The sequence below is a fragment of the Vicia villosa genome, linkage group LG2, assembly GCF_029867415.1.
Source record: "Vicia villosa cultivar HV-30 ecotype Madison, WI linkage group LG2, Vvil1.0, whole genome shotgun sequence".
Lineage (NCBI taxonomy): Eukaryota > Viridiplantae > Streptophyta > Magnoliopsida > Fabales > Fabaceae > Vicia > Vicia villosa.
In genome coordinates, this window is record NC_081181.1 from 155,940,433 (window position 1) to 155,951,616 (window position 11,184).

The following is an 11,184-nucleotide window of genomic DNA, read 5'->3' on the forward strand; positions in this document are numbered from 1 at the left end:
ACAGAAAATTCAGAAGGGGGATCAAAATTGTGGTTTTAAAAATAAGGGGACCAAAATCGAAAAAAAGACAAAATAGAGGGACCAATGTTGCAATTAAGCCTTTTTTGTTTTAGTCCTTAAATTCAAAAATCGGAGAAAAATCTGCAGGTTTCCTGCGAATTTTCTTACGGATTTAAAATTTGTTGGTTTCCTACAGAGTTTGTTGCGGATTTAAAATTTGTTGGGTTTAACAATACAGAATTACTAGAATTTAATAATATATAGAGAATTTATTTTGAACACGTTGGAACATGTAAACATTTTAATATGGAAATAAATATGGAAAAATTCTTTAATTGCTACCTTGTTAGAAAATTAGGCGTGTTTCTGTTAATTGAGAAAATTTGAAGTCTTGCACTTTTGAGTTTTTTCTTCTGGCTTTTTTTATTCTGCAATTTTGAATTGTCGAAGCATCAACTTCTTCCTTTTTTTTTCTACTCCTAGAATTTTTCGAGTATTTTTTTAACTTTTCTTTGGAGAATATAATTTGAATTTCTCTTTGTTTGAGAAATTATTTGGAATGGTCAAACGACAATTGTTGAATTCTCTTTGGAAAATTATTTGAGTTTTTCCTCGTTTAATAAATTATTTGGAGTGGTCAAACGCCATTATTAAATTTTCTTTGCAAAATTATTTGAATTTCTCCTTGTCTGAAAAATTATTTAGAGTAACTTTTGTATCATATAGGGTGTGTATTTCTTTACACATTACCTACAATGCAAGTAGTAATCATACAATTGAACTCAGCGTCTATGACAAATCTTTCAAGTTTGAGGGAAGTAACTTCAAATGCTGGCAACAAAAACTATGATTTTTCTTAACCTTAAAAAAAGCTGTCAATGTTTTGACCAATGACATTCTTATTGTTCCTTTTAGATCAAACGAGAAAAGATTAAAGAAAAGGACTTTACAGTCAAGAAAAGGATTTCACACAGATGGAACAATTAATTTTTCATGGATTTGAATTTGATGCACAAATTAAAGAATATGATTTTCCAGCCGAGGAAAGAAATCTTCTTGTGGAAAGAGAATAATTATCTCTACAAAAATCATATTCTAAATGGACTCATAGATGATATGTATGTTAATTATAATAGTTGCAAAACTACAAAATAGGATTGGGAAGCTCTGAAAAAGAAGTATAATACTAAAGATGATGGAACAAAGAAATATATTGTTAGTTGCTACCTCAAATATTAGATGGTAAATGAAAGCTTCGTGGAGGCTTAATGTCACAAACATCAAAAGATTTCTCATAAGATCATTGTTGAAGGTGTAATTATGAGATGTAGTCTAAGTGGGTGAGAGTGAAGTAGGATTGCTGGATTGTTCTCGTTTTTGCGCTAAATTTCTTAACTTGTTAAATTATCGAAAGTAATGATTTGAATGATACTTAGGAAGAATGTAAAGTGTAGAATTTTAAAGTGCATAAAGTAAAGAACACAAAGAATTACACTAGTTCCCCTTACCAACTAAAGAGTACATCTAATCCTTTTATTCCCTTAGAGGATTTTTTTTCACTATTATTTAGATTCTTGTATAAGTCTCAAAACATAACTTCTTTACAACCTTCTAACACATACACAATCTACACTTGCAATTTGTGACCTATCATCACCTACAATACAAGCTTCGTAATGCTTAAAACATTCGTTAGATTTCTCTTTATGACGGAAAATCCACATACAACGAATAATGCTAACATCACAAGGGTAAAAAGTTTTCTAGGTTTGTCGATACCCTGCATACTAGGGGTGGCCATATTCCTAGTGGGTGGTGCAGGCTGGACAAATGGTGTAGGTGATGAGGATGTATCGGGTGTAGCCGTGGAGGAGAAAAAGGATGCATGAGAGGAATGATGTAGTCCAGTGGGTGATATGGACTGATGGTCAAGTGTAGGATGGTTATTGGTAAGAGGTTGCAAGGTGGGATTGGTCCATTAATGGACAAAAAATGGGTGCAAGTGATCAGGGAAGCAATCATATATGGCGAGAGGTGGGAAAGGCATGTGGGCAAAGGAAAACTGTGTCTCATTAAATATGATATGTCGTGAAATTATGATCATTATGTGCGACAAATCAAAACATTTATAACCTCTGTGATTAGTGGGATACCCTAAGAAGAACCACGAGGTCGAGCGTGGTTGTAGTTTATTAATGGTAGTGGATGAAAATAATGGATAACAAAGACAACCAAAGACGTTAAGATGTGTATAGGAGGGATCACGATGATATACAAGTTGGGTAGGGGAGTAATTGGAAAAACTCTTCTAGGGAAGAATATTAAGAATATAAAGGGCCATTTGAAGTGTGTGATGGCAAAATAAGGAAGGGACGAATGAATGAGCGCGAAGAGTGTGAATCATGTTGTTAATAGTGTACTTTACGTTGTGCTTTACCATTTTGTGATGAAGTGTGAGGCAAAGAGAAACAAAAAATAAAACCATTATCAACATAATACTATAAAATAGTAAATTATTATATTCACGCCCATTATCACATTGAAAATTTTCAAAAACTTGAGACTTGTTGCTTAGAGGAAATGTCCATAAAAAATCAAAATAGTCATCCAAGAATAAAACATAAAACCGATGACCGGATGAACTTAAAATCGGTGATGCTCATAAATCATTGTGTAAAATATTAAAAGGAATTAAAGAAACATTTTTGGACGAATTAAAAGGCAACTTGACATGTTTTCCAAATACATAAAAATTACAAATTTTTTTAGTATTCAAACTTTCACTACTAATGAACTTATTTTTATGAAGAGACTACAAGATAGAAATACTAAGACAACCGAGACGACTATGTCGGAGATTGAAAGCAAGACCAACAAAGTGAGAATGAGAGGTGGCTGGATAGAGATCGCCAAGACTATTACATCTACTGAGAGAAATTCCCTTATGAAAGTCAAATATCGAGAAACCAAATGGATCAAAGGGAACATAAACATTATTTTCAACAGTGAGTTGTCATACAGAAATTAAATTTTTAATAATTTATGGTGTGTGACCAGACCCTTGAATTGGAATACCTTGTCCACTTCCAACAATCAGTTTCTAATTTAAATTACTCAAATTAGAATAATACGAGATATTAACTTGTGATGATGTTGTATGGAATGAAATTTCGGTGTCCATGTATCACGTGTTGTCTGGAGGATTGAGGGACAGGGTGTGCATAACAGCGACAATGTTAATGGGAGTTGGGGATGTTGTGGCAGTGTGAGCCTGAGGACATTGACCTAGTATGCCTGGTTGCTTTGAAGGTCTGGTAGGGTGATTCCATTGAGATGTAGGGTAAGGGCAAGGAGGTACACCCTAAGGATGTGGGTTCCATCCCCAAGGAGACTAGGGTGGATACTAATACCATGGCTGAGAGGGAGTTGCTACTGGGGGACCACCAGAGTGTGAACCACCACGTTGTCCATGCCATCCGTTGCGGTTTTGATTGTTGTGGTTGTAGCTGGATCTAGAGCGGTTGTTCTGACGATGATTAGAGTTTTGTTGAGAAGAGTCATTGGAGTTGCGTTGAGTAGTGGTATGCAAAGTAGTGTGAGTACTAGTGTTATGCATTTTTTCAGACTAGATTCCTCCAAGGTGAACATGGAGCTAGCCTGAGAGAATGGTGGCAGTGGATAACTTTGGTGGATTAGGGTAGAAACCCCACAGTACGGCTCATAAAGACTAGACACTAGTTAAACAACTAAATGGTGATAGCTAGTAGGTGCTCCAACGTTCTTCAACTGATAAGAAAGTTGCTTGAGAAGTTGGCAATAGGCAGTAGGAAAATCCTTCGTGCGGTGGATGAGAAATCATGCTCAAGAGCAACGACACGTGAGTTTTGGTTGTCCTAAAAATATCAGATAAACGCTGCTAGGCAGCCATGGCGGTGGATCCCTTTTCCAAAATATAGTGGTAAGGAGGTCAAGCGAGATGGTGGAATAAATCCATTGAAGTATTATGGAATCAAGGGTTGACCACGTTTCAAAATCAGTATTGGTGGAGGCATGTTTTCTTTTCCTGGTTACGAAATGATGTGATGAACCACTTCGGGAGCACGAGTGTGAACCTCAAACAGTTCAGCCCACATGTTGTAGTGATATTTCTCCATCTCTAGAACAAAGAGAATGTTGTTTTTTATGTTAGTGACAGCAAGGCCTGGGTAAAACTCTTGTATATTGGAAGAAGAGGACGACTTGGTGGGACTATCAACCTTGGTATAAACTTTCTCGGACTCATCACCGAAAGAGGAAGACATGGTGTTAGAGGTGCGGCAGTTGCTGAACACGACACTGGGAGGCGCGGAGGAAACGGCGGCGACGCGGGAGGAGGGGTTGCGACGCTGGCAGTGCAGGAGGATGAGTTGCGGCAGCGGTGGTGGTGTTGGAGGAGGAGCTATGATGACGGCGGTGCTGGAGGATGAGTTATTGCGGCGGTGGCGGCAACTTTTGAGGAGAAACAATGGAGGTAGCAGCGCTAGAGGAAGAGTTAATATGTGGCGGTGGCTTTGAATAGGTTTGGATTTTTACCTCAGCTTATACCATGTGATTGTTCAGAGATATTGAGATCAACCGTGTGAGAATAACACTACGGAGACTGTATTATATATATAGAGATTTACCGTTCATTATATGTTATAGTCGATGTGAGACTTATATACAAATAAATACATATTCTATTAACTCCACCAAAAAAATTCACTCTCTTCGCATTTGCTATCACTCTTTCCACCACATAACACTTAGTATCTCACTTAGTATTTTAAAGCATCACTCGCAACACCGGTGGTTGCCACCACTGCGGCTCTGGCACCACCAGCCAATCGCCATAACATCGCCACCGTGGATTCCGGCGTCACCGCTAGCCGCCATCCGCCGAACCACCCCCGCAATCCCACATATTCGATCATCTTTTCTTTGCTTTTGAGCGTTATAATTTTTATCAATCTCAAAATATATTCATTCTCTTCATAACTCTAAGATTTTAAAACTTCCTCCTACTTTTATACGAGCAACAACATACTGAGGCATGGATCCAACCATGTTAATTTTTCTTGTCTATAGTGTACACAATGCACATGCCCTTGTCTCTTATCTTGCCCAATTCAAAATTTTGATGCCCAAATGTTCCCCAATATGATTATGCCCTGTCGCATTTTTCATCATACATTTCACATATTTATATGTCCATTGATTCGTTTGAGTTAATAATTTTGAGCTAAATCAAATATAGTAGAACTCAAATGTAGTAGAACACACAGACATTCACAAAGTATGGTTCTGATTCTTCCAAGTCTCTCTTTTCTTCACGTTACATCAAATAAAGACCCTTCATGATTGGATGAAATTGACAAACATAACATGATCTATGTGTCTAATCACACACACGTCATGTGTATTTGTTTGTTTAATTCCTATTACTAAATCATCATTCCTTCATTATGTGTCCTTTACTTTATAAACCTTTCAATCATTGCATTTTCATCCTTTATATAACTTTATAAATACACAATAATTTTTCTTTTTTTATACAAAAATATTGACGATAATTGATTAATTTTTCCTATATATATCATAGCTAGCTACTGTACCAATCCTACCATATTCTTATTCTCTATATGTAATACAATGCTTCATGGCATATGTATAATTTCTTTTATGAGTCTTGCTATTCATACACTCACTTTTGCCTACACCGTATCCACACCGTAGCATACAAGAAAGCAAATTGCTGGTGGCACGGAAATCAGAGCTAGATAAATTAATAAAAAAAATGAAATTAGTATATGTGGGGTATATTAATACGGTGTATATGTTAACTTTAGTGTAAGCCTAGCTTTTCTGTTCTTTTATTACACTGACATTTGTTTGAAATTATTGTGTTTCAGTGCTTTGATATATGACAAGAATCTGATAACTTCCCAAGTTCTTAATTAACCAGGTATATATCTAACTAGTTTCAAGTTCCTTTTACTTGTCATTTTTGTAATAAATATTTGCATTAAATTACTTGTTATTATTTCTAAAATTTAATATAACATTAATCATTGTTTATCTATAATATTTTTAAATATTAATGACATAAATAACCTTATAAAGATAACAAAATATCATAGAATATAATCAAAACTAGCATGGAGCAATTTGTGCATTACATATATCTACGCATTATTTCTTCCTCAATTTTTAATGCAATAAATAAGCATTATTTTCTACACACGTCAAGGTGGATAGATGAAATATCTAGAGACTTAGAAGAATCCACAAATTTAACATATTATCGAAAAATCTAAATTTCTCTTCATGAATCATCAACACAAACAAACACAAGGTGTGTTTGTTACCTTGCTTTGTCCAAGTTTCTTTGTAAGTTTGCATGTATATATATAACTAGGTGGAGACTCGAGATAGATGCAATTTTCTCAGTCCTAGATATACACGTACTTTGCAGATATTGCTAGCCAGCACACACAACACATTTATTATTAAATACAAATTTGTTTCTTTGCAACTTAATTGTTTATTGTGGATTTCAAATTGTAGAAAATTAGCAACTTTTATTTAGATCACCAAGTTATACTTCACTTTGATGTTCAAATAGTTTGAGATTTTTTTTATATAAGAATAAAGAATTTTAATAGAAAAATATCTATATTGATTTATATTTTTGCTAAATTATTACGAGATTTTTTTTTTGAAATAAATATTGAAATTTTATTTTTATCATAAAGATAGATATGTTTATACAAAAATGTATAATTAATAAAGTGAAAATAAATCAATTTGTCTCAACAAAAAGACATAAAATCTACCTTAGTCTCCGAGGCTTAAAGTTTTCATCTAAGACGAAATAAACATACAAAAAATAATAATAAAAGAATCAAAAACAAATTCTCCATATATATCTACTTTTCATCTCTATTTATACAATTTCTTCAAAGCAAGAAAATTCAATTCCATCACTAATTTTATTTTCTTCCCTATGATATATCAGCCTATATGGATTCAATTAATTCAGATCCACCCTTTGAAGAAACATACAAAAACCTATTCACCAAATCTCAAAACATCAACAATGATGAGTTAATGGTGGATGAAGAATGTGAGCTTCCATTGATTGATCTGAGTCGTTTAAACAAAATAAACGACGACGACGTGGCGAGAGAAGAGTGCAAGTCTATGATAGCAAAGGCTTCACAGGATTGGGGATTCTTCCAAGTAGTGAATCACGGAATTTCAAGTGAGATTTTGAGGTTGTTAAGGTTAGAGCAAGAGAAAGTGTTTAAAGAACCTTTTGAAAAGAAGAGAAAAGAGGATAAGCTTTTGAGCTTTTCAGCTGGTAGTTACCGTTGGGGAACACCAAGTGCTACATGTATTAAACATATATCTTGGTCAGAAGCATTTCATATTCCTTTGATTGATATACTAGGAAAATCTACTGGATCAAACACTCATTTTAGGTATGTTCTCTTCTATAATAATCATTATTTCCATATTATAAATATATTTACAGGTAACGAAATGAGTCAGGTTAATGCATATTTTATCTACGATTTTTTGTCTGTCGCTAAAATATTTTACTGGTATATCTAATTTTAGAGGAGGTTAATGCATATTTTAAAATTAGACGGGGTGTCTGTGTCATTTTAACAGACCAGTGTAAGATCATTGTAATTTTTCATAAAATCAATTAGTGATTGAAAAATACCAACATTATATACTTAGATATAGACTCTTCCTTAACATTCTACTTCTTAGTTGTTACCATAGTTAAATGTGATAAACTAATTAACTTTATTAATGCATATCTTTTTGTAGCTCAATAATTGAACAATTTGCTACCACAGTTTCAAACCTTGCACAAACATTAGCTGATATACTAGCTGATAAATTGGGTCTCCAATCAACTTTCTTCAAAGAAAATTGTTTGCCCAACACATGTTATCTTAGATTGAACAAATATCCTCCATGTCCTCTTGATTTTAGAATGCATGGCCTAATACCACATACAGATAGTGATTTTCTCACTATATTATATCAAGATCAAGTTGGAGGTTTACAATTGGTTAAAGATCGAAAATGGATCGCGGTTAAACCAAACCCTAATGCTCTTATAATCAACATTGGAGATTTATTTCAGGTAACTAACAATAACTATTTCTATTTTGATATTTTAGTTTTTCTAATATGAATATCACTAATTCACGATAACCAACTATAACTAATCGTATAATTATAGAAATTAGTTACAACAAACAAATTGGTTAGACTATAAAGAGTTACCTTGTTTCTCAAGTAATTTTTGTATGCTCATATCTTTACATTTAACAGTTATGTTGTTAATTGTGTAGGCTTGGAGCAATGGAGTCTATAAGAGTGTTGAACATCGAGTTGTGACAAATCCGAGAATTGAAAGATTCTCGGTGGCTTATTTTTTGTGTCCTTCATATGATACCGTGATAGAGAGTTGTAAAGAGCCTTCTGTTTACAAGAAATTTAGCTTTGAAGAGTATAGACAACAAGTTCAGGATGATGTTCAAAAACTAGGTACCAAAATAGGCCTACCTAGGTTTCTCAAAAACCATGAAACTATGTAGTGCATCAAATATAGTTATAATAGAATTAATATTGTTATATAGTATTCCGACAACATTTTGGTCATGTTAATATTGTTATACACATTGTTTCTACATCTACATCTGATACTAACTCGGCGCGAGTTATAGAAACTTAAGCTATGTAACTACGAAGTACCGAGTTAAAAAATAAATGTATCCCTAAATTGTATGATTCTAAATGATGAAATTGTACACTAATAAGTGTGTGGTTTCAGTCTCATATTTCATTCATTACTTCCTATATCACCCACAAATTCATCTGCATTTTGCTTATTGCTAATAAGAGTGAAATATATTAGCAACATTGTTCCCATGCTTGACCTGTTGAAGAATCAAACAATTAATACAAAATTCCAAAAGTAGAAAAGGCAAAAATAAAATGTATATTAGGTGAGTATAATAATCTTACAAGGTGGCAAAGAAAATGAGAACCCTTTTAGGATCAAGTGACCAAGAAGTAGATCTAATGAAACTATTTCTGCGAGTTAAGGATTTGGTTTCACCAACGGTTGCACCGCTTTGTTGATGAATGTGTGGGATGATTGAATGATCCATCGACGACACTACCATTGCTCCCGACTTATCCGGTGTGCCACACACTGGCAAAAGAAGAATACGGTTTATATTCTATATTTTTGTAATATAAATCGTAGTATTATACATATTAATATTGAAAATCTAATTCATTCAAATAATAATACAAAACTATAAATGTTATGTACACTTGTTATGTAAGCATATTTGACCGAACTACATGAATAATTATCGTATTCGTTGTTTGCTATTTAAGTTTCAATTTATTCTTTTGTAACTAGTTGATGTTAACCTACATAAATACATGTACTCAAATAATTTAAATCCTAATTTTTGAAAGGACAATGGTACCTAATGGTGAGCACATGGCAGAGGTGAGATCCTTATTATCATGAATTTGAAGTGTTGTAATTCCATTCACTTTCCTGCAGTCACTCACGCGTTGGGATCCTTTTCTGGATAAACTCCTCTGCATCTTTTTAGGGTTAGAATAATAACATACTAATAACATGATAAAATTCAAATGGAAAATCCTATTTTAATAAATAACAATTTCAAAAGGTTAGATATAATATCCTACAAAGTTCAAATTCAATTCACAAATATCGATATTGCTAGAATGATTAGTCCTCATATTTTTTTATGAATGTCTGATTGAATTGTTGAAGCGATTTCGATTGATAATAATGAGAAAATTTAAATCTTGTTTAAAAGAAAAACATTGTAAAGAAAATAAAAGTGTTTTTTTCAAAGAAAAAGAGAGAAAATCACACCGTAATTCTCGAATTTGTATTGACACTATCTTTATTGATGCCGGGAGAAAATGAATCCATATCAATTACATAGCTTTCTATTTTCTCATTTGTGTATTGAAATGAATTCATACGATCCAACCTTTTCTTCTCCATTTCAAAAACATCTCCAGAACCATAGTAAGAAGAAGATGACAAATCCTTAAAAACAAAAAAACAAATCCAAGGATCCATAATAAATAACACATTATTGTTTTATAACAATACAATTGAACATTAATCTTAAAACATAACCTTACCAACTTGGGATTTTCCTCCATATTTCAATAACTTTGTAAGAGATGAAAAAACATAGGATTATGTTGACATGTGATTGGTCTGAAACTAAGAAACCCAATACAAGAAGAAGGAGAAAACCAATGACATAATTGATCTTTTTAACTTTTGCAAATTGTTGTATGTTGAATTCAACAAAGGGTTACAAATATTGTTGTGAAAAGATAAAACTTGAGTTGTTTCTTTTTAATGAAGATTTGCAATATGGAAGAATCAATCATTAGGAACAAATTGACATGCAAATGCAACTACTATGTTTTTTTGATTTGTTTTGAAAATCCAATTCTCTTCTCTATTTTTCTTTTACATGGAATGATTGGTTTTTCTTAGAAAGGAGAAAAAAAGTTAGAGACAAAGAGAAATTGATGGTGGAAATCATTGTATCTTTTTTATCACTTATCAACTTCTAAATTTTATTGATGCATAAAAAAAATTGCATATGCAAATTGATATTCTTAAGCATACAACTTTTTTATTATATGATAAATGTTAAATGGTCCTTAGTTTTTCCCTAAAATAAAACACAGTCAAGGGATTGATTTTTTATTATTATTTCAAAGTCAATGTGACCTCTAAAACCATGAGTAAATCAATCATTCTCTCAACAAAAATAAGATATTTTAATTATATTTTTTTCTCTCAAATACACTAAAAATACACTAAAGTTACCAAATTACTATTACACCAAAGTCACTCAAGCCAAACCCAGCTTACATAAACTATGACTATAAATGTATGAAAATAAATATATTTAATTATTAATATTAGTAAGATCCTAAAGTCCCACATTGGTTGGAGATAGAGTCTTGAAAGAGTATATATAGAGGGACACTCCTCACCTTACCAACCGGTTTTATAAGGATGAGTTAGGTCAAACTCTAATATAGTATCAGAGCCTATTG

At 32.9% G+C, this 11,184-nt stretch overlaps 2 protein-coding genes across 2 annotated transcripts; one reads left to right on the forward strand and one right to left on the reverse strand.

Annotated features, from left to right (window-relative positions):
- Positions 1-6,926: 6,926 nt before the first annotated feature.
- LOC131652622 (gibberellin 2-beta-dioxygenase 8-like) lies at positions 6,927-8,872 on the forward strand. The gene is made up of 3 exons (XM_058922532.1): positions 6,927-7,502; positions 7,861-8,182; positions 8,394-8,872. The coding sequence occupies exons 1-3, from the start codon at positions 7,042-7,044 to the stop codon at positions 8,637-8,639; spliced, it is 1,029 nt and encodes a 342-aa protein (XP_058778515.1). The 5' UTR covers positions 6,927-7,041; the 3' UTR covers positions 8,640-8,872.
- LOC131652624 (uncharacterized) lies at positions 8,689-10,729 on the reverse strand. The gene is made up of 5 exons (XM_058922535.1): positions 10,246-10,729; positions 9,968-10,147; positions 9,546-9,663; positions 9,070-9,259; positions 8,689-8,981 (listed from the first exon to the last, which is right to left on the reverse strand). The coding sequence occupies exons 1-5, from the start codon at positions 10,264-10,266 to the stop codon at positions 8,885-8,887; spliced, it is 606 nt and encodes a 201-aa protein (XP_058778518.1). The 5' UTR covers positions 10,267-10,729; the 3' UTR covers positions 8,689-8,884.
- Positions 10,730-11,184: the final 455 nt, after the last annotated feature.